Source organism: Cygnus olor, chromosome 1 (genome assembly GCF_009769625.2).
Source record: "Cygnus olor isolate bCygOlo1 chromosome 1, bCygOlo1.pri.v2, whole genome shotgun sequence".
NCBI classification, from domain to species: domain Eukaryota; kingdom Metazoa; phylum Chordata; class Aves; order Anseriformes; family Anatidae; genus Cygnus; species Cygnus olor.
Genome location: NC_049169.1, coordinates 57,774,902 through 57,798,380, shown reverse-complemented (window position 1 = coordinate 57,798,380; position 23,479 = coordinate 57,774,902). Strand labels below are relative to the sequence as shown.

The 23,479-nt window shown below is 43.8% G+C and overlaps 1 protein-coding gene across 3 annotated transcripts; it reads left to right on the top strand.

The window, feature by feature from the left end:
* Window positions 1-5,995: 5,995 nt before the first annotated feature.
* TMEM263 (transmembrane protein 263) lies at window positions 5,996-21,624 on the top strand. 3 transcript variants are annotated; one of them, XM_040559811.1, is made up of 5 exons: window positions 5,996-6,135; window positions 9,174-9,238; window positions 10,287-10,406; window positions 14,088-14,157; window positions 18,931-21,624. In XM_040559811.1, exons 4-5 carry the CDS (start codon window positions 14,094-14,096, stop codon window positions 19,215-19,217), a joined length of 351 nt encoding a protein of 116 aa, XP_040415745.1. In that variant the 5' UTR covers window positions 5,996-6,135; window positions 9,174-9,238; window positions 10,287-10,406; window positions 14,088-14,093; the 3' UTR covers window positions 19,218-21,624. The 3 variants fall into 3 exon arrangements, with proteins under 3 accessions (XP_040415745.1, XP_040415762.1, XP_040415756.1); XM_040559822.1 differs by having other exon boundaries at window positions 6,017-6,131; XM_040559828.1 differs by having other exon boundaries at window positions 9,174-10,406.
* The last annotated feature ends 1,855 nt before the right edge of the window (window positions 21,625-23,479 follow it).

Below are 23,479 nucleotides of genomic sequence, written 5' to 3'. Positions count from 1 at the left end.
CTCCTCCTGAACAGTGCAGGGGAATGGGGGCTGCGGTCAGTACCTGAGGCTTCGTCTCCGCTGCTCCTTCACGGTCACTCTCTGCCCCTGCTCCCCGTGGGGTCCCTCCCACAGGATGCCGTCCTTCCCAAACTGAGCCTGCGGGGGCTGCCCACAGGCAGCAGCTCTTCAGGAACTTCTCCCACATGGCTCCGTACCACGGGGTCCATCCCCCAGGAGCAAACTGCTCCAGCACGGGTCCCCCACGGGCGGCAGCTCCCCCCACACCTCCTGCTCCTGCGTGGGCTCCTCTTCACAGGCTGCAGCTCCGGCCCGGGGCCTGCTCCTGCGGGGTCTCTCCATGGGCCGCAGCCTCCTCCAGGCCACATCCACCTGCTCCACCGGGGGCTCCTCCACGGGCTGCAGCGTGGAGATCTGCAGCACAGCAAGAATCTCCATATCACCCATGGCTGACCCTTGCAAAGCCCCAGCTCCCACCGCAAGAGCACAGGCTGACCACATACACCACCTCCTGCACCCAACCACTGTCTACTTCACAGGATGTCAGAGCTGTACTGGGATGTGCCCTAAGCAAGGACAGCAATCCCATCAGTTCTTTCCTGTAAAGGAGTTCTGCATCTCCTACAAACTGTTAACTGCATTACAGGAGAGAATCAGTGCTATGAAATACAAGCGATGCATTGTACCATCCTCATCATTACTGTTATTTATACTTTTATTGAAGAGAAAAAGGTATTGAGGAAAGTGTGGGGTTTGATTAGAAAATGGGGAAAAGGAAGGAAACTGTGTTCCACATGGAGAAGAAAAATACAAAACCACTGTGCAGAATTTAGATCTAATCATGTATGAGACTGCATTTGACAGTGTTCACAGGTTTGTTTCCAGGATTTGTGAAACCAAAGGACTTCCCTTACTTCTGAGTGTTTCTTTCATTTCAGTATACCAGCTGTATGCATGGAGCAATCAAGCAGAGATCAGACACAGAAATCCATAGGGTTGTACAGTATTCAATTCTTAGCAGTGCCAATATTATCTTATTTCTTATTTGAAGTATGTGGTTTGTAGTTCAGAACTGAAACATTTTTGAGTACTCCCATGCTTGGTGTGTGTGTGTGTTTTGTTTGTTTGGTTGGTTTTTGATCGGAATAAACAAATCAACAACAGAAAGAGTCTCTGGTGTATTGCTACTGCAATACACACACCTTGAAGATCAGTGGCAATCAGCATTGTCTTTCCTGATTAATAGCTAGTGATAACCAGACCATTTACTAGACATTCAGACAGATCATTGGGTTGTTCACCTCTGGAAGGAACGACCAGAACATGAAATCACTTGCTTATCTGTGGTAGTTAAATAGCTGTAACAAACTGTGGAGATACCTACCTGATTTTCCAGGTGCTTGGGTGTCTCATCAGTCTTCTGGGAAGCATAAGGAAGCAGAGCAGGGAGCTGAATGTTTAATTAAACTGACGGAAGGTACATACTGAGCTCTGCAGAGACTCCTTGGGAGACAAAAGCAAGAAAAAAAAGGTGCTCAGTGCCCTTGTAGGCCTGGGTTCTGTCTTTGCTTCATTTGTAACCTCGAAAGCATGGAAGGCACTCTTGCTGTGTAGATCTGTAAATCTGGTAATGTTAATGTTTTATTTTATAACAAGAATGGATGCATACTGGAGAGAGACTTGACAAGCTGACTTTGTGCTTAGCACAGCTTGTTATTTTAAATGTCAGTATTTTGGGAGAGGTTCCCGTGCCAGCAATTTCCTTAGAGGCTTGAAGGTACGAAAGTGGGCGAGCACACACCCAATCCTTAACTCAGTCAACCTTCCACCTTTATAAAACACAGCAAAAAGCTTATGCATACACACTAATAAGTAGAGCACACAGCTGGGAAACAGCAAGAAGGAGTTCTTATTTAAAACAGGATTTAAAAAAAAAAAAAGTTGTCACAGAAGAGTTGCTGCACGGCTGTGCAGCACACCACACCTAGGAGACTAAACAGCAATGTCACCATCTAGACTTATTTATTCAAGGCAGGGACCTGACCTTTCCAGGCTCATTTGTTTCAGCAAACTTTGCTCATGCTACTCATGACTGCTCATATTCATAAGAGTTGCAAGATTGGAACACCAAATAATTGCTGATAATGTAAAAAATGTGCGATAGTAGGAACAATACTGTTTCCTATTATAATTACCCTTTTTTTCTTTAAGAGCATAAATTAATTTGTACTCTGAGAAATTACTTCAATTACTTTGATCATTTTCCTATCAAAGGTACACTTCTAAATTGCCCACTGTACTTTCACAGATACGAAGCTTTTCTGTGATCTTTGCAAGAAATCTTAATGAACAGATTAAACAGGGTACTATAGTTCTATTAAGTGCTATTGAAATTATTTTGTTCCAGGTTTGTCAATGTCCTCCCAAGCATTCTCTCAGTTATACAGAGGAAATGCTACTCTGCAGGTTGAGCAACAGACCCAGATTGCTTCAGGGATTGTGTGGCTTCAGTCTTGTCACTTAACCCCAAAATGACACCGTGCCCTGACCTATAAAATGAGACAATGAAATCAATTCACCTTTGTAAACATTAGGGCACCACAATAGCAGGTTAAATAGCAGTATGTAAATTTAAAATATTAATTAAGCTGACGCCAAGCACCAAGTAATCAACTTGAAACAAGCTCATTAAAAGCTCTGTGCTGGAACTAGTTGTTTAATGGCTCACTAATGAGCTGACTGTATGTTCTGCAAAATCGTGGTTCTTGATAATTTTTTTGAAGTATATAATCATATTGTGATAATGGCTTGAACTTGAGTCTACATGTAACAAAAAAGATACCTCCAAACAGTTTATCGCCTCAGACTCAGAAATGCACTCTTGCTTGTTCCCAATTTGTATTAGTATAAATCTGAAGTCAGCTGTGTTATAAAAAACAATGAGAATACTTAGGCTTTTATGTTGGTATCCAGCACTGTAGTGGTACTTCAGTAGTATGTGTGATCTGTTACTTTCTGGGCCATCATCAAAACTGTACAAGCAGTGCATACCTCTGACTTTCTTTCCCTACACATTGCAGTCACCCGGTACTCATGGCAGACACTTTCATTCTCTACGAGACAAGATGCATCTGCAGGTAAGACATCACACTTAAGTAAGCATGTCTCCTCACATGCAACAAGGACATTATATATGTTTGAGTGGTGTGTGCTGGTCTTTAGTCCAGTCTGTTTCTGTTAGTAAGATAGTGTTGGCAGCTGGCCTCTCCATTCCCACTGTAACAAATCTTGGATATTAACCTTCCTTCCTCCCTTCCTTCCTTCATCCATCATAAATCCATCCATACCTATGTTATCTACTCAGGGAACTCATTTTTAAATCTAAAGGTAGATTTATATTTCCAGTCTGCAAATGCACAATTCTTGCCTAATCTTTCTCTACACCACAGGCACAGATCTGCAATAGGGATGTATTCACATCCGTGGCAAACAAGTTAGGAACTGGCTCCCCATACAGTCCATCTTTGGCCTTCACATATGGCTACTACAGTTGACAGTCTCTAGATGAATCAAAACAGCAGAGGCAGAATCTCATGTGCTTTCTTCTTGTGCTCCTCATTCTGCTCTCCTGCTCAGCAAACAGTCTGCCCGGAGTTTGCTAGCCAGGCAAATGCCTATGGACATCGCCAGAACTAAGAGACCGATGCTCTTTCCACACCTTTGACTTTCCACATTGGCTACCAACAAGTGGAAAAAATGAAACTGCTGGGCACCACCATGAGGCCTAGAAGCTCAGGAAATGTAGTTCACATTTTAAATTAGCTCTGTACTGAAAGAGAACAATTCTTTCAGGACTGTTTCCTACATCTGCACTGAATCCAGCACAGCGAAATGCCAAGCCTGGCTGTAGTTCCCTGCACACACTTCAGCAGTAGAAGTAACCATAATCATAATAATGAGATGCAAAATGTACACATTTTTACCTTCCTTCAATTTTTTTTCTGCATCTGTAATCATGGTGCATTCCTAAAAACCTATAATCTAAGTGAAGGAACCACTCCTCCATGCGGGAAAGACTGAATGTTGCATTTTTTTTTCCATTTTAAAATAGCTAAGAAGCTGCTTATATGCTATTTCTAGTGAAAGAAGGCTATTTATTTAAAGACCAAATAATACTAAAGAAGTCTTTAGTGAATATATTAGCTGCAGACAATCTTTGAGAGGATTTATGAAGTTCAACGCATGAAAAGAGAAGTGAGAGAAACGAGTCACAGTGATGACACCTCTCCAGCCAAAACCTTTCCCTTGGCTTAGATGTTGGTGTAGAAAGTAACAGGGACGCTGCCCATTTGCTTTCTTTCTTGCAGAGACCTCAGTCTGAAGCGATGTGCGTCAGTTACGGCACCTGCCCGTGAGCCCCCGCTGCCAGCAGCTGCGGTCTGATGGGGAAGTTCATGCCGTCTGCTTGCTCGGCAAAACACTTCACCCGCTCAAGCTCTTCTGTTCCACCCTACGTCTTTCAAAATTTGAGGAAGAGATTTTAATCTCTGCAGTCCCTTTCATTTTCAGTTACTAGCAGGCAAAATATATTTAGATGCTTCATGCTGTAAGGTTTATGGGTGATTAACTTTTATTACAGAGAAGATATTCGAGCGACAACACTTTCTCCTGCCACCAAGAATGCAAAGAGACAGGCCTGCGTTTGAAGCACAGCACCCACAGATAGCACTGCACACACCTGGGCCTTAAGGCAAGGGGTGAACAGCAGCAGTAAGAAAATCCCCTCTTCTGGAGGAATGAAAGAACAAAAGGTGGCAGGCGTCTGTCTGTTCCTGTCAGGGAGGTAAACACTGCGTGAGCTTGGAGTTGCTGACCTGCCTCTGAGGTGGAAATCAAGATCATGGGATAGGACTTCGCGTGTGTGTGTGTTACACCTTCAAAGAACACCAGTGATCTATGCCTCCTCTGTGCCTCGACCACCCTGAGAGACCCAAGGAACTACCCAGGCCCACAGCCCGGATTTCACTTGCTTTCTGCCGTGCTCACATCTTCACCTGCTCTGTGCTAAAATATAGACCAAGGTCCGTGTTCTTTCAGTGGGCCAGGAGTGCTGAGTCCCCGCCGGCAGGGTTGTTCTGGTGGGTCGCATTGGTAACTCTTCCAGAGGTCCAATGAAGTGTGATGAGGAGTGTGCACACGGAGGACTGATATTTTCCAGCTTCATCTCACGCCTGCGATGCAACCCTCTGTGCTAATCCAGAGGTAAACCACCAAAGCTGGGAGAGAGTCTGGAGAAGGCCTCTTTCCACACATTTCTACAAAAACAGAGAGATCTGTGCTCCTCGCTATTTTCCATTCAGGAGCTGAGTCCACGCAGCTTGTTATGATTTTGGGGTCTGAGGATTACCCTCCACACATGCTGCTTTGCAGAGGCAGGTGCAAGAGAAGGGGGCAGCCAGGCATAGAGCGGGGCAGAGGAAGCAGGGGGGCTATTTTGACTACACAAGTCAAGTATCACAAAGTATTTCGCGGGGTACTTGGTGTTCCCGTGCTTCTGAGTTTCTAAACTCAAACCTTCAAAGTACCCAAACAAGGGAGTTTGGGTACTCTCCCTTGGCCATGCAACGTCCACTTGTCTAACGAACTGGAAAGGGGCTGTTCACCCCCAAACACCCTTGGAGAACAGAAATGGTGGTGGGGTTGGTGAGGGAGCACCACCAAACCGCCTTCCCCACTGTCCCGGTTCTTCTCACCGGCCATTTTGGCCACCCACCCGCACCCAGTGGGGCTCCCTTCTCCCCCCTCTTGGCACCCGGGACGATCTCCCCCCGCCTCGGCGGTCCCCCGGCCCCGCTCCCGCCGGCCCAAGGGGTCCGGGCCCTCCGAGGGGGTGCCTGGAGCGGGGTGCCCGGGGGGGACCGGGCCGGGCCTGGGTCGGTATCGGCGGCGCCTGCGCGCCCCCCGGCTGCCGAGGGGCCGCGCCGGGCGCTGGGGCGGGGTCTGCGGGCGCCGACGGGGCGGGCGGTGGCGGCGGCGGCGGCGGCGGCGGGCGGGCGCCACGTCGGCAGCGGGGAACGGCGCAGGAGTAAAGTCTGCGGCGGAGCCGGGCCGCGCCGCGCCCGCTGCGCTCGGTCGGTGAGTGAGGGACGGAGCGAGCGGGGGCCGCCGGTAGCTGCGGGCAGGGGGGCGCCTCCCCGCTGAGGAGGAGGAGGAGGAGGAGGCGGCGGGGACGCGCTGCCCCCGAGCCCCGGCAGGAAGCGCAGAGGCGGCCGGGCTCTGCCGGGCACCGGCGGCGCCTCCGGGGCGGGGGGCACGGGGAAGGCGGGTCCCGGTCCGGAGCCTCCGCCGCGGCCTCGGCTGCCACGTCAGTGCCGGGGGGGGGGGTCCGGGGCGAGCTGCCCCCCGCGCCCCCCCTTCCCTGTGTTTGTAGTCCTCGGGGTCTGCCCCCGCGGGCTCCCCTCCCAGTGCGGCGTGATGGAGCGGAGCGGGGTAGAAGCGTTTGGGTTTGTGGGTTTTGGGTTTCTTTTGGGACCACCAGGCTCGCTGCCTTCACCCAGCCCAGGCGTTTACGTGGTGTGGCCTGAAAATAAATAAGTCCAAAATTAGTCCAAGCCGCTGGTTCTGGTGCTGACACCTCGCAGGTGGGGCTCAGCGCTGCCTTCTGCTCGTATAACCGGGCTGCGGACCGCGGCTCGGGTCCAGGTGTCGTCCCCAAGGAGGAGAAGTGCCACATGGACGTGGCCGCGTCCCTCCCTCGGTGTGTCCGGAGGGCCGCTCTGGGCAGCGTGCCTTTGTGTAATCAGTAGGGCATGTGCAAGATAGCTCGCTTCGGTACACAAATACCACTGTGTGCGCGCATCGGTTTTAAGGCTGCTCAGTAAATACTGGCTGGACTTTATTTTATTTTTATTTTTTTTTTAAACTCGGTGTTTCTGTGAAGCGATGTTTCAGTAGAGCTGGTGTTGCCCTGCCAGTGCAGAGATCAATCCCAAATGGTGGTCCTTGTCTGGAAGGGAGCAGGTCGAAATGTCAGATAGGAGCCAGCAGACAGATGAGAAACCCTGGGGAAAACGCTCATTATTTTTCATCAGCAAGAAAGTTCAGCAGCTGCTGTGTCGCTGGCTGCAAGGCAGTGTCCGGCCCCATTTTCTAGGCCTCCTAGGACAGGGCACAGAGATTGTGGGGTGTGAAAGCCCCTGGAGGAGCGGGGACGCTTGTGGGGCTGAGCTGGCAGGAGGGGCGGCCGCCAACAGGCCTGGAGAGGTGCAGCCAGGCCTTGCTCTCTCTGGAGCTGTACCCCTGCCTTGCTGGCATTCGCCGCTGAGCTTCTGCAAACTGGCTTTGGGAGACCAGAAAATGGGGGTTCAGATTCCTGCTGCCTTTGGTTTGGTATCTTGGGTGGGAGGAAACCTGGCTACCAACACCAGGGTTCCCTGGAGCCCGATCTGTACCTACCTTAGCTGAGGGTGGTAGAGAAATGCTGCGTTCCCTTATGGGTAGGTACGATGCTATAAGGTCCTGGGCAGAGGTAAGGTATTGTGGTTTTATTTCCATAAGTAGTGCCTTCTTTTTTTTGGCTTTAATTGTGTGGGGTTTTGTTTCTTGCTTTTTATTTTTTTTAATACAGTTCTATTGCGTTATCTTCACAACCGTGTGCTGAACCCTGTGAGCCTGTTATTTATACTTCTTAGGGTAGACTTGGTATCTTTTTTCTTTATTTTTTTTTTGTAGTCCATTCTCCTATCTGTTTAAGAACAAGTAAGCTGTGGTTCACACCTGGAAACTTCTGATGAACTTGCCCTAATTTTTCCCTGAAAACTGTGTCTTGCTCCTTTGAAATCAGCATGCTCATTTTCAAGCCCCTCTTGCTTTGTATACAAATCTGAATTTTGAAACTTGGCTTTTAAACAGAAGGCTTGTTGAAATGTCAGCTATGTTCTTGGTTTTTAACTACACGCTTTCTACAAGCCTGGATTTGTTTTTTTTTACTCCAGTGCTGTTAGCATCAACTCTTTCGTCTTTCAGAAACTCAGTCAAGTGCCTCCTTTGCATGAAATAGCTGAAAAACACATTTCCACGAAGGCTGTGCTCTGAGGGTTATGTCTGAGAGGGCTAACAGCACTTAGCCCACTTGCTCATGACATGTTACAAGCACTCCTCCAGGGTGTAAAGCAAGCAGGCAAGTAGTCCAGGGATCACTTATGCTTCTTGAAGCAGTACCCTGAAGAGCAGTCACAGGTGGGATTACCTTTTTGGCTTCGTGCTTATTTCCCTGTTTAATTTAGAGAGCAGAACACTGTTACTCTGTCCAAAATGCGTTTCTTAAAGTGTCTTCCCTAGAACAAGCTTTTTCATCTGTGGGGAATACATCAAGTTCATTTTGAAGTCTGCTGCGGCTGCTGAAGGAGGGACAGGGAGCTGTACTGCGTGGCGAGGGCTGTTGTGTTTTCTTCCAGCTCTGTAGTTCAGCCCTCTGACTGCCTAAGTTGGTGGGCAGAAGGAAGCTGTTTGTTTCGCGGTGGACAAAGACGAGGTAGCTGATGTGAACTTGTGCCAGGGGGTAGATCCAGCGCTGCCTGCTGCCGCGGCCGCCTTCTGGAGCGGCGCTGTGCTGCCAAGTGAAATTGGCCTCGTCCTTGGGTAGTTTCGTTGCTGCCCACAAATATCTGAGTGGTGGCATTGAAACAAGCCAGCTCTCACTGGCTGCTCCTCGGGCCGGGCTTGCTGAGCTGAAACAGTAGGGCTTTTTGTCCGTGAATTGAGAGAGGCAGCATGAGCATCATCTGAAGTTGGGGAAGCTGCATGCGCGTCCGTAGTGGTTAGAGCCCGCTGCTTAGTGGGAGGGTAACGTTTTATACCAGTCGCTGTCCAAGAACCGCGGGCTCATTAAGGAGAGGTTGCATCCTGACATTGCCCAATTACCACACGTTGTAGTAATCTTTGTGATAGCTCACAGATTAAGTAGAATCATCTCTGTTGCCCAAGAACGCAGAAGGAAAACCAATGTGTTGGTGAGATAAATCTCATACAGTTCTGGCTCCCTAAAGCCGTGCTGAGTCTGCTTCTCCCTGCTGTGGGGCTGTGTGTGAGTGGTTCCCACCGTATACACGTGGCAGGATCATGGCAGTAGCACTGTTCCATGAAATGTCATTAATTTACTCCCGTTCTTGCAGGTGTATGCAGAATATCTTTGGGGAAGCAGCTGACCAGACATCTCCTTCACAAAGGAATGTATTTGGTGAGAAATTTTTATTTTTAACAGCTTGGATGTGAACGTATGTGTGGCTGTACCTTCACCTCCGGAACTTCGTAGAGCTTTCATTCAGGGCCCACTAACAACGTCAGCTCTCAAATTAAAATTCTCTTCTAAACCACTTCTTTCTTTATGGCCATGTAAAAGTCTAAAACTTACAGGTATTTCATATTCTGACAGTATGGAAATCTGTGTTTTCTTCTTCAAAACCAATTTAAAAAGTGAGTTCCAGTTCTTTTGCTACAAAGGTTGATACATATTTCAATGTATTAAAAAGTATGATAAATTATCTGTTACCTCCTGAATGAGTAGTCCATTCATGAACGTGGAGGGAAAGAAACAGCCAGTAGTTTATATATGTTCTTGTTCAAAAACTCCCTTAAGATCTGCATTTATTTCTACTTCTTCACTAAGAAAACACAAAGCTTATTTACTTACCTGCACAAATGACAAAGGAGACTGGAAAGTGCCACTGATAGACCAGATGTGTGCTTCATTAACGTCCATGTGAGTTCTGCCAGAACTCAAGGAGATCTGAACTCCTTGATTTTGTGTGATCACTGAGTGTGTGTGTTAAATGAAGCATGAGTCTTTTGTCCCAGTGACACGAGACATTGAATTTGAGATCACAGGACGAAAATACCAAAGAGATCTATTTGATTGCTTCTCTCTCCCCCATCCTTTTTTTTTTTCTTTTTACCAGTCTTATTAAAATTTGAAGAAGGTTCTGAAAAGCATATAAAAATTCTAAAGTTCAGCTTTGCCTTGTTGCATGTGCTTGCAATATTGTTAACTTTGCTGTCGTATTCTGCGTGTCTGCGTGATTCAGTGTACGGGGAACTTTGAATCTGCAGCTTCTGATTTAAGCTCCCAAGGTGCTTTAATCAATGCCATGTATGAATGGCCTAAATCTTCCCAAAAAACCTTATCCTTGCACCTCCAGATTAGTGCCTTAGGTGTTGGCTGAGAGTTTTAATCTCTTCTGTGTCTCATGAATTTTGCTTTCTCTTCTCATGTGGGGACACACCTTCAGCAGGGAGAGTGAAAAGGAATCTCCCTCAGGATACACTACAGTCTGGTGACAGAGGACTCCCTTGCAAGGTGGGACGTACGAGCTTGGATCTTATTAGACCAAGGAGGCATTGAATTGTAGGTGAGTGCTTTCGCTAGGACGATGTTATGTAAAAGATAGAAAACCAGAAACCGCTTACTAACTCCAATTTTTAAAGAAAAATTATATTCATGCCCTCTTCTTCTGAAGATTACATGAAGTCTTTTGCCACCACGAAGTTATTCCATATCCTTGACCTCCATTCAATAGAAATATGTTAAATCTCTGGATGCGGGCCAGGTTCAGGACATGCTTCTGTGCTTAGAACTTCCTCTTCACCAGAAAAGCTACACACTGTTTAGCACACAGGATTTTGGGTCATTTTTCGGAGGCTCTTAAGTCTCCTGACACACAAAACTAGATACAACAATGTACACGAACTGTAACCTAGATATCTTAAAATTTCATGCTCAAGCCCTTTGTTAGAGGTAGGTCTTGAGTCTGCGTTTCACTGAAGAGCTATAGAAAAACAAAAGGACTTGTGATTGTGCTTTGTGAGCTCTCCCCTGTGCCAAGTTCTGTTTTGGGTCAAGCTGTACGCCTTTTCTGACAGTGATTTGATTCTGTTTTCCCTTACGCTGGGACAGTAGGACAGCTGTGAAACTCCTCACAAGTTCGTTAGGTACACCTCTTCCAGCATCACTGGAGTGCTTCCAGGCACCCACAGAACCATGAATCACGTAAAGGCTTTCAACTTTCTGGTCTCCAGATGCCTGTAGACCAGGCATCTCTGTAGGATGAAATCAGTCCCATCAAGAGTGCTTTGTTTTTCCTTAGCTGCTTTGTTCAGACCGGTGAAGTTCTCTGCTGACTTCTGGGCTCTTAAAACAGCAGTTTCCATAGAACACCATAGTCCATATAGTTTTAGGAGAGTGGAGCATTTCTGTGGTTTAAAAGGAGTTGTAATTGTATTAGATAGTTAGAAGGTGAGTGATATATTGGGTAAAAATCTGGTGTACCTTTTAAAAAGTAGCTTGTGCTCAAAATTTCCATAACCTTGACCTTTTGGGGAAGGTAGCAAGGGGAGGGAATGCGTCAGTGTTTTTATGTAGTGCTGCAATTTTTCACTTTTTTTTCTTCTCTAATACTTTGTCACTAAACCAGAAGCTCTGCTGTGAAGGTCCCCTGCCAATACACTGCTTTACTCATTTATCTTTGCTAGGAGCTGCACGTAAATCTGACAGTCACCTAACCTGGATTACAGGGAGCTGTGAAGCAGTCTTTTCCCCATGTTATCTGTTTGCCAGATTTACTCTAGTCCTTTCCATTGGACAGGGCTTGTCTTTAATAAATACTTAGATGATGCCTAGCACAATAGATCCTTGATATTTCATGGGGCCGTATCTACTGTCAGCGCTGTTGTGTCCAGTACTTTCCTAGTAGTGGAAAATACTAAAGCTTACACAGTCTTGTAACACTTTCTAGCATTTTGCCATATTCAAAACTAATTTCCATCTGTCCTCTAAACTTGTTTATAATCCCAGTATTTTATCTGTGCTCGTGAAATTAAATTATTTTTTCTGAGGCTCTTATGAAGAATTCTGGACAGAATCTTCTGGGAGTTCAAGCAATGAATTTCATCTGGGGTTATTTTGGGAGCTGCGTGCAGGCTAGGTACAGGGAATTTAAATGCATTGTGGAGGTTGTTCTTCATAACGACTAATTATTCTCTGCCCTAATTCATTCGGGTCTCCCTTGAGTCTTTGCAATTATTTTTGTCAGTTTTCCTGTGTTTGAAGTAAGGTATGGTAGGTTGTAATCTTTTTTTTCTAAGGATTTTTCCTAATGCAGCAAATTAAAATCTTCCTAATGCAGTAATCATCTTAATGATCAAAATCACCACCTGTTAAGTAGCAACACAGTTATTTAGTTGTGCACAGAAGTTCCGATTGAAATGTCAGGCCTGTCAGTTTCTTGCAGTATCTGCCTTATGTTTCTTATAGTGCTTGGTATGTTTGAGTTAGGAGATACGAAAACATCCATGTGTCTTATCTCAGTGGAGATGAAATCCTTGCATATGTTCCAGCTCGCAATAATAATGAGAATAAATGCAAAGGAATCGCTTGGCACTGAATCTGTTTTTTTCACAGAAGCCTGGACCACCTCTGTTTCACCCTGGGATCTGTCAGGCTCTTTTTATTTTTTAACAAGGAATTATATAACTGCTACATTTTCCAACTGCCTCTTAGCCTTCATGTATTTAGTCTTCCATAATGATGTGCTGTTAAGCACTTCCCTATTTCTCAGCTTCCACGTTTGCATTTCTGGCTTTTGAAATGTGCTTGTTAGGCATTGCCATAAAATTAGCCATATGGTGGTAGATGTTCTTGCTTGCTTTCCCGTTCATCATCTTCTGTAGAGATACCTGCGTTTTCTCAGTCATGAACTGATGCCCTTAGTGCTGGTTGCGAGGAATTTTTAATATTCAATTTAGGCTTTCTTCTCATCCAAAGATCTATCGCTCAGCGTGTGGGTGCGGGTTCTTACTGTGATGTTTTGACTTCATAATTACATTGTGAGGGTTTAGCTGCTGTTTTCCAGGTGAGTCTTCCTACCCTTGAGTTCTGCTTCTGCCTCCTCATCCCTTTTTCAGATCTCATCCCGTGCTTTCTTCTCACCCACCTGAACTGCGGAGAGGTCTGGACACGGCAGGAGGGGCTGGAATTCTTCTTGTGGTGGTCAGTGAGTCCAGGAAGAAATTGAGCGATGTAAAGGGATTGTGCTTGTTCAGGGAGGAGGCAAATAAGAAAGTCACTGGCGAGGCAGGAAAATGGAAGGATGCTGAGTGGCACAACGCAGCTTGTTTTTTTCATTCTCCTTTTCCTAACCTCGGTACCTGCTGAGGAGAGAAAGCAGGGTTGGCAGGAGGGCTCAGAGGAGGAGGTAGGTCTTGGTGCGGAGGCATGCTTCGGTGGGGGAGGTCCTGCACCAGGCATTGCTTTCTTCCCCACAGGAGGGGAGATGCAGTGAGCAGCGCTGCTGATTTCAGCTTTCTCTTGTGCTTCCCCTTCCCTTTGGGGACTGCTGTGCTAGAACTGCTATAGGAAATAGCTTCTGGTGTTTTTTCAGTAAATAAGAGTAATAAAAAACCTACCTGTTTCTGAAATGTTTTCATTGGAAAGTTTGTGCATAGTTAAAATACTCCAGTTCCGCTGCTATCACCGCATTGTGTAGGCAGTACCGTTACAAGATAACTAGAGTGTTTTTATTGCATTTATTTCATCTTTTTTTTTCTTTCCTGGCATTTATTCAAATTCTCCTGCAAGGACTTGTTTCTCCAAGCTACTGCTTTCTAGGTCTTAACAGATCTTACAGGCATGCTGCTGTTGTTTTTCTAGTGTTTGCCAGTAGGATCACTAACCTTTTATTTTGTAGTACATAAACATAGGCTATCGCATGGCGGTGGATGTTTTGTTTTCACGCTGTTTTTGCCTGATCGCTTCTTAGGTTTGAGATGTGCTTAGCGTAGGGTGACTGCCCTCTCCAGGCCTGCTGACCCGACGGGGGCATCGATTCCCTCTCAAGTATTGAGTCTGGTAGAATTGTGCAATAGCACGGTCTGATAATGAAAAGTGCAGTAATTAAGCAATAGCTGCTAGCTTATCTAGTAATGAAAAATAAGTTCCTATTCTGGGGAGCTTGAACTACATGAATTTTAGATTCAGAATTTACATTATTGCTTTGGCAGAAGAGATGTACAGAATATGTGAATTTATCTTTTAGGCAATAATGAATCAAACGGACAAAAATCAACAGGAAGTCCCATCCTACCTTCATGATGAACCACCAGAAGGTATGTATTAGTTTTCATAATACCAAGTAAGTTTACAGAAATTCACCTAAAGTGCAATTGTTTGAAAGAAAACAACACCCTGCAACCTAAACTCTCTAACTTTTAAGTAACGGTAAATAACCCAGCCCTGGGATAGGATGGGCCTGCAATTCTTGTTCACTTCTGCATTATCCTAATAGAAACCCACTGAATACAATTTGGTTAGTAATTCTACCGATAAATTACAGAGAAGGTGGGCAGATACTGGTGGATGTAATTTGCAGATAAGTTTCAGGAGATGTGAATTGGTCTGCTGAGCATTTGTTTCTGCTGTCCATATGTGAGATGAAAAGAGCTCAGCTTTGCTCTTGGGTGCCTTGCTGAGTTCATAGTACTTGTGACTTTTAAACAAGATTAGCTTACTGCTACTTCTGGAGAGGTTTTTTTTTTTCCATAATAAAATTAATTGCGGTTTTAACTGTTGACTTACTCTCATGTTTCCGTGAAAACAAAGAAACGCTTCACTTTGTTAATGCAGTGGCATCTTGGTCCCATGAACCAAATGAATTTTACATCAGTTATTAGATCTGCAGAGGAAATGAAGTTGCGAATGAGCAATATTCCCGTCTAGGCTGTGGACCAGCTGCACCGTGAGGAATCCTGTTTGCATAGTATTGCTGAGAGCATACTAGATCAAAAACTGTTTTTGGCACAGAAGTTGTCTGGATTTTGTCTTCTCTTGCTTTAAGACCAAATGTATCGGATGTAGAGGTCAGCAAGTCCTGATTCCTCTCATTTCATTACTCTTCAATTTATAATGGTAATTTAAAGCTCTCTTTGCAGGGTATTCTTTCTTCAGCTTTTATATGTCAGTTAACTGAACAGTTTACTTCACTTGAACAACAGTATTGTCCACTAGCTGCAGCAGACTGGGGTCAAGTGGAATAGCTTGCTATTTTCTTAATGACTATTAGATGGGAAGCGCAAGTACAAGAAGATGAGAGGAAAGGGAGAAATAGTTCTTTGTAGCACAGTGGTTCTTAAGCCCTGCTACGCATGAACTTGTTACAGGGTAATGTTAGAAGAAAATACTTCTTTTTAAGTTCTTATGGGGTTGTCAAGATCCTAGAAGCATTTCTGAAAACAAATGCCAGGTTGGAACCTGTGCCCTAGTACATGTTACATTCTAGTCTAACTTCATAGGCTTTTTTCTTTTTTTTTCTTCCCCCTTAAAGATTGAGTTGTGTTTTTAACACATTAAACCTCACATATAAAATCTGAACAGTGGCCTGGTTGGTAAATCATAACCAATTCTTCCATGAGGAAGATGGTGAAACAGCAGGGATTTTTTTTTGAACCTTTCTAGAATATTGAGTAGTTTGTCCAGATTCAGAACATAACAGCTGGGCTCCGTCATCACTCACTAGTGCAGGGTTTTATTTAAAATTTGTGAGTAACTAAGACTTGCTTTCTTCTGCACAGTTTCTTATTTCAATGTGAAAATAATCAATTTGGGTATGTAGTTTAAACAGATGGAGAAGGCTGCCATAGGTAGGAGGAGGAGTGGAATGAAATACAACTCATCTTAATGGAACCACCATCCTTGAGGGCCTTCTTTTCCTTCTGCTTCATGGGCAGTCTTCAAGCCCTGTGAGTTTAGTAAAATATTGGAATACCCTAGAACATCCCTATTTTAGATGTCATACAAAGCTGTCGTATGTGATATTTTTACAGCATTGCAAAAAGATGGCCAGTTGTGGATGGAAGGCTACCAGTTTGAAGTTGGCCAAGAAGATTGGCTCTGAACTGGCTGCCAAAGAAAATTCTTAGAGGAAAGGCTCCATTCCAAAACCAATTTGCTGTTTTGTTTTGCCTTTTTTTTTTTGTAAAGCTATAAAATAGTTCCGGCTTGTCCAAATGACGCTTGACCAGCTTGGTGCCCAAAGGCTTTAAGGAAATGAGTATATAGAAGCTTTTCTGCTCTTACTTTCTATGAGTAATACTTTTCTCATGTTTTACTTTCTTTACTTTTGCGGTCTATGTTCAAACTGTGGTTTGCTGTCAGTCTCTTTCAGTGGCAAGTTGGTTTCAAGGTACTGTGGCAGAGCCAACCCCTGAACAAGGAATGCGTGTCATTTTCTCCCTAGATTTAGCAACATGCTGTCTTTAGCTTTCTCGTACTGATAAGGAACAAGGAGACCAGGAATGTATATCCTAGAACAGTAATTGACCAACAATTTAAAAAAAAAAATCTTTAAAGGCTTTTTGTATGTAAATGTTAATTCTAATCTCTACTTGCTTGTGTTGGCAGTGCATTTGTGCTGGAGATGTTCAGGCCGAGGGCTACAGGTGTAAAATGAACCAGCAAGAGTATTACCTGGCTTTAAGTAAAAGGCTGTCATTTACATTCCTACAACCCTTTTTGTTATCCGTACAGATTTCTTAAGTAAGAGAGACTAGTATAAGATGGAAGCATTTTTAGTATCTTTGCTTCCTTGAGTGGCACTGTTGCTTTCTTATGACTTTTTTGCAATATTTAAAAAGTTCTTTCATTTGGGCAGCATCTTTTGTTCGAATTATTTTGGGCGCACACATAGGAATTCTGACTTTAGCATTTTTTAAAATGAATTCGGAGTCCTGGGTCACTTGTGGCGTTAACCACAAAGTCATTGGATATGCATGGGAAGTTGTTTACCGTAGTTTTCGTCTTGTAGCACATGAGTGCTTGGAGTTGACTCTTGGAAACTCTTCTCAGTGCAAGTTGTCAGCAATCAGGAGAGCTTAACAAATCGTCATGGGAGACGGAGACCTCTTCTGCTGCTTCTCCTATGGCACGTCACAATATGGAGTGAATATGTTGACAAGGGCTGGATACAGGTCTTTGGTGGATCTAGATCTGATTTTTTATTTTTATTTTTTTTGTCTAGCCTCTATAGATTCGTTGTCTTCTTTCAAGCGTGTTCTTTCTGCTGCAGACTCCTTCCTGTCTTTTTTTAGTGGTTGCTTCTTCCTTAGCTCTGCCCACTGGGTTTCCACTTGCTCTTTTCTTGGTTCCCCTGCTGTTTTTCCTTAAGAAAGGGAAACGTATCCACTAAATCCCATATACTACCTCCAGGTAGCTAGAAATTATTAAAAAAAAAAAAAAAGCCTTTGTGACTTCTAGCATTCTTGTTAACTAGCTGTCTCCTGACACTGTTTTCTCTGAAACTTGTTCTAAAATAGTGTTTGGGGATGGTGAGGAATTAACAAGGCAGGAGCTGGGATGTGCTTAGCTATCCGACATGGTCATGAAGACTGGAGATTTCTCAAGGTTCGTACCAAAAATACCTCGCAGACAAACACGTGCCAGGGCTAAGCTAGTTTATAGGTGTAGTAGGTGATAGATTGTTGTGTGCTTAAATACAGTGTTAACATACTGTTTGTTGGTGCAAAACAAACCGCTTCAGAAGTCCTGTTTCTTTCCAGATTAGTTGGAGTTTATGCAGTGGTGGCATGTGGAATTATAGTCCTAGCTCATTTTAGAGACAAGGTGTATGTATCTCCAGGATTTTGAGGCCTACAGTTAAAAACATGGACTGCTTTACTAAACTAGAGGACTAAATGTCTAGTTCTAGGAGTCTTTCTATTACTGTAACATTTTTTATTAGTTTGAAGCTAAGAAATCGTACCATAAATATGGAATATGTATCAATTAACGGCATACAGCAAAGAACCATGCAAAATACAAGTTAAAACATAACATTAAAAAGGAAAAACAGATTTAGATGGTCAACAACATGCAGAAATCCTATGGCTTGAGTTTTTTTTGTGTGTCATATTAGGATTTCTGTTGGGAGCCTGTTAATACTGCTATTACTGCCTTTGGGGACAATTTTTTGCATTTAATGAGCTCATTAGAAGTTATTTGGCTGGTTGATTTCTTCTTTTACCTTTCTTATCTGAACTACAGAAAACACCTTTTGGAAAGAAAATCAGGTTTTTGTAGATGTTGGAGAAAGGAAAAGATATTGTGAAGGCTTTGCATCAATTTTGTCCTCCTCATACTTCTTTTGACTCGTGATTGCTCTTCTGTTCGTAACCTCCTTTCCCTCCTTTGTGACCCCTGCATACAACCCTTGTAAACACTTCTTCAAAACAGTCACTAGTAAGGAAAGAAACGGCTGTCTCTCAAGGTGAGCTCGTCTCAAAGAACAGCTCTTTTCTAATAAACCTCAGGCTCTGCTTCTCCAGGAAACTTTTTCCAGGTTTTTGAGACTTGTACAACACTGTTCTGCTGCTGGTTTGATTAGGTGGTTGTTTGCAGTTGTTTTCTTTTTCTGGTTTTGGCTTCCTTTTTTTTTTTTTGGACTGGGTGGGAGGACGTTTTAGCAACCTGGCCCTGTGGGTTAATTCTGAATACTGGGATGGAGGGGAGCAGGAGTGTTCCCCTGTCATTAATGAAATCCAGAAGTGAGGCTAACATGGCCATAAGACTTTAAAGAGCCTGAAAGGGTGGCAGCGCACACAGAAGACTGGGGTTTATCACCATCTGGGAGCTATACACCTGATATTTGTAGGCTCCGTGTTGACTTGTTTCAGAAAGCAGCATTGAGGTATATCTCCCTGCAGCAAAGTCTCTTCTCCTCTTCAGTTAACAGTGGTGTTGTATGAGCATCCAAGAAAAACAACCTGTAAGGTAAGTATATGCTGTGTGCAGGGGTTGTTAGGCTGTAAAAGGAAATGCTTATGAATAACTCTTCTGAAAATGCTTTAATCACGGCACCGTGATTGACTCGATGTTGTTTCCTCCTTCAGGTGCGCTAAAGGACCACCCGCAGCAGCAGCCGGGCATGCTTTCCCGTGTGACTGGTGGCATCTTCAGTGTAACGAAGGGAGCTGTTGGTGCCACGATTGGGGGTGTTGCTTGGATTGGAGGGAAGAGCTTGGAAATTACCAAAACAGCAGTCACGTCTGTGCCTTCGATGGGAGTAGGGCTAGTCAAAGGGAGTGTTTCTGCTGTGGCTGGAGGTGTTACAGCTGTAGGATCTGCTGTTGCAAGTAAAGTGCCTTTAACAGGAAAGAAAAAGGATAAGTCTGACTAAAGCCAAAACTGAGAGACATACTTGATTCTCCAGGATATTACATCGGCGGCGTTAAAATCTGCTGAGATTTGGACCATGAGAAGCCATGCGTCTTAGACACTCCATCTTCTACAGAGCTGTGCAAGTAACTTAATTTCATCTGAAAAGGACAGAAGAAGCTTGGGTAGCGCAGTGTCTGAAGATTTGTTAGAGCCTAGATTCAAGCTTTGTATCTGGTGAAATGTTAACACTTGATAACTATAGAAGTGAGTACGTGTATCTGAAGGGATTATACATATTTGAATATTCACTTACTGTAAGTCTTGCAGTTTTGGACTAAAATGTGAACATAGAAACTTAACTTGGTGATGTCTGCCATACCATCTATTTGATGAGGTGCCGTTTACTGTCCTCAGTGGCATCCACATCTTCCTGCTAAGGATCCTTGAGCTGTGTAATGGCATTATTGGATGTGCCTAAGTAGTTACAAAACTGTGTTCGTAGGAAGCCTGAAAATTATCAGTCCATTCTGCCAGAGGGAACTGGCAGCAAACAGAACTGGAGGTGTGCAGAAATTGGAAATGAGTGGGAGATAGGAGGTGACAAAGTTTGTAACATGGTAGGAGGGATCATAAAAACTAACTTAATGCCTTATTCAAAAAAAAATCTCTTTACTAGGTGAAGCTGTGTAAGCTGTGTCCTGTTGTTTCTGTACAGTTCACAGAACAAGCTTTAGAGACTTTATGACTCCTAGTATCTGAAACTTTTAGTCAGTTTTTACTGAATACAAGATTGCAAAATCTCAGGTGTATTTAATGATATGCATCTATTTCCTGCAAGTGAACACTTGCTTCTGATCAATTTCTTAGAGACACTAGAAAAAATGAGGGCTTCATGGAAACTGGGCAGGTGTTTGTGGTCATCTAGCACAACTGCATAACTTGAAAGAAATTACTTGGTGTTGCTGGGAACCACTGAAGAACTAGCAAAACTGTTTCAGCTCCGCGGTGTGCCAGGTTAGGTTCTTGCTCTGTTTAAACAAATGCAAGAATTTTTCACTACATCTTTATCTCACACTTTGCATTTTGATTTTGAGGAAAATGCAATACTTTTATTTAAAAATAAACCAAAAACAGGCATATGAGGCCTTAAAAAAAAAAAGCTTATATATATATCGTCCAAGTAAACTGTATACTGACAGATTCCAAACTTTGACACACCTCAAACGAGAACATCTATAGGTCCTCTGCAGTATGTGAGGCAAAATGCACTCCTGAGACACAGCTTGAGGTTGCCTTAAAATAGAAGCTGTTGGTGATTTTTGTTTTTCCCCCACGTGCTGACTTTGCAAATAAGTAACTTCTTTGGAAGCCCATAATAGAAGGCTGTGAACATTGTGTATGCAGTATTTTCTTAAACTCATGTTCCTACAAAAAACTTCTAAGCATGTAAAAGCTTACCTTTTCAGTGGCTATGGTTGTACAAGAAGGATATATAGGGAGACTTTTTAGAAATTAAAAAATCAAAATGTATCACGTGTCTAAAACTCGCTCCTATATTTATGGGTGTTGAAAGTAAACTGTAGATTATGGTACAGTAGTAACCTAGTCTCTCTGAGCCATTGGTACTTCAGCTGCAGTCTGGAACAACTTTATTTGGTATCAGTGATTGCTGTTTATGTTGGTGGCATGGTATTACCACACATAATGATTTGGGGCGGTGGGGAGAGCAAACCCAACAGGTAGACTTCTCTGCTCCTCGTTAGTTGCACCAGCTGCTTAGCTCCAATCTGCTGGAAGCGTGTAGTGAGGTAAGTCTATGCAATAAATGCAATACTTAACTATTTTTATACTCAAAAGCTAGCAGTATGGAACGTGGTTTGGTTTAAAGATCCCAGTTAGCTACAGAAACGAGCAGGCTTGGCCACAAGAAGCAATCTAGCTGCAACAAGTGATTTAACGTGGTCGGCTCCCCCCCAGTTTCTGATGTAGACATACCCCGGAGTGCTACCAGTGAACTCTGCGAGTCAGCTGTTCGGGACCACAGCGGGATTTGTGACACTCTACCAAACCCTAATCATTTTCTGAGGACACAAATGTTGAACTGGTTGTACCCCTCTTTTTTTTATGGCATTCTTTAAACTTTTATGCTATGAAACTTGCTGCAAAATGAGCATGGTCTGAGATAAGCAATGTTAGAGCTGTAAAAAGCTGCCAGCACTTCATTATGTTTTGTTCTTAGCATATCCTGTAGTTATTACTTCTGAATCTTGTAAGTGAAATGCTTTAACATGGCATATGGTTTTAGTTTTGGAAAAGAGCTTTGTTCTATATTCTGCGTATTTCCCATTTGCTTATGAAAGTCACTTCTTAAGAACTTGTTCTGATTCTGTCCTGACACTTGTGAAACATTAAATTGTTGCTGTTTCAGACTTTTTGAAAGCTTCCTTAGTTACTTTGTGGAGAAAGGCAGATTAGTAATCGCTTAGGTGTGACTCTTCATGCTGTATCATGGCCTAGGGAACCTGGATCTACATAGTACTGAGCAGCTCTTAGCAAAAACCTCACTTTGCTGCCGGTGGTGTCTGCGCATAGACACAACACAAAATCCTCTTCACTGCTTGTTTGTTTGTTTGTCTGTTTTTCTCTTGGGAACTAAAGGTTGGGGATACCCGCTTTTAAGATCATAGGGAGTTGAATGGAATATGGAACCTTATTTAAAAAAAAAAAAAAACTTATTTTCCTGGCTCCCCATTTCGAAAGGGGAAATGTTTATGAAGACAACTTGTATGCCTGATTGCTCATTCTATAGAGAAAGGCTGGGCTGTGGACTTCTATGTGCAAATATTAAACAGTATAAACAATTCATATTCACTGTAACAGCAAGAGGTTAGGAAGAGGATTTCAGTGCTGTAGTAGTCTCTAAGAAAATGTTTTGGTAACTGGGACTTACCAGAGGTTTCATTATAAATGTATCTGGGAAGAGACAAAAAGTTATGAATGAAGGATTGAATGAATTTGGGTCTGCTAGTATGGAAAAAGTCTTTCTCTTCATGCTTTTGTTTTGAAAGGGGAAGGGTGGGGGAATTGAAACATTCAGAAGGGAAAATGAGCTTGGGATAACTCAGGCTGTGGCTCTGTTAAGGAAATATGTCACTTTCCTGTTTTCTCCACTGCCACTGGAAGTACTTTAAGTGATGGGAATAAGCTGTAGCAGGGATTTTACAAACAGGTACCTGTGGAAATGCTGAGACTGTTTTTATGGAAAACATTCTCTTATGTCTTGGTCTCCTTCTCATCCCTAAATCACTGATCATTTCTGGGGTTCATCATTACAGTAGATTGCATTACGAATGCCTTCAGAGTGCTGAAATGCCCCCTTATGTCTGAGGGGAAGGAGGCTTTTGACTTCAAATGCTGTGCTCTTTGTCCTTTGGTGCTCAACTTTTACACTCTTAACGTGACAAAGGCTAGTGACCGTGAATTTTAATACGGCAGTCCTCCCAGCTTCCTCTTATAAAACGAACCTTATAAAAGGAACTTACAAAACTCTTTTGGAAGAGTCAGCAGAGAAGTGGCTCAGTAAGACAGCCGAGCTCTTACCATGCTGCCAACAGTGTCACTTGAATTCTCGCCGGTCACGCGTGCTCCCCCAGAGGGGTGCTCACCTCCATGGCTCCGCTCGCACCTTCAGCTGCTGCCGTCCTGGCTCGGCTCCAGCCAGATGTTTCCAGCCCTTCCCGAGCTCGCGGCTGTATGAAATCAGCGTCTTGTGCAGCCCACCCTCCAAATAAGTAACTCAATACCAGCTTTCCTCTGTAATTTAAAACTCCTCTTCGAGAAAGGAACGCCCCGGCCGTGCTGCTAAAATGCCTGCTAAAAAATGACCTTGGAGAATGGCCCAGGGGGGTGTGTGCCTGATTTACGCCCTGCTGTCAAGGTGGAGCGTGTATGGAATAGCTGCTTAGGAAAGCTTGTGGGGTATTTTGGTGGTGGTGGTGGTTTGTTTTTTTGAGACATAAAATCACTGACTCTAATTCTACTGAGAGGATCTTTAATGGGGCTACTATTTCATACTATTATTCACAGACCACACATGAAAATAAATAAAAATCCCCTAAGAACTTAAATGCTGTCGGATAGGTACTATTTTAAAAGCCAGCACTCATCAACAATTATCATACAGTGATAGCTGTACAGTGATATCTGAGAAGTTGTCACCCATATATTTAGAAACTGTGACAGCTGTTTGCAAAGCTGATGGTCATTTTTAATCACCAGTAG

Coding starts and splice junctions, on each gene's coding strand:
- TMEM263 (XM_040559811.1), top strand. CDS start 14,094: ATGAATCAAACGGACAAAAATCAACAGGAAGTCCCATCCTACCTTCAT. Junction 14,158..18,930: donor TCATGATGAACCACCAGAAG/GTATGTATTAGT, acceptor TTCCTCCTTCAG/GTGCGCTAAAGGACCACCCG.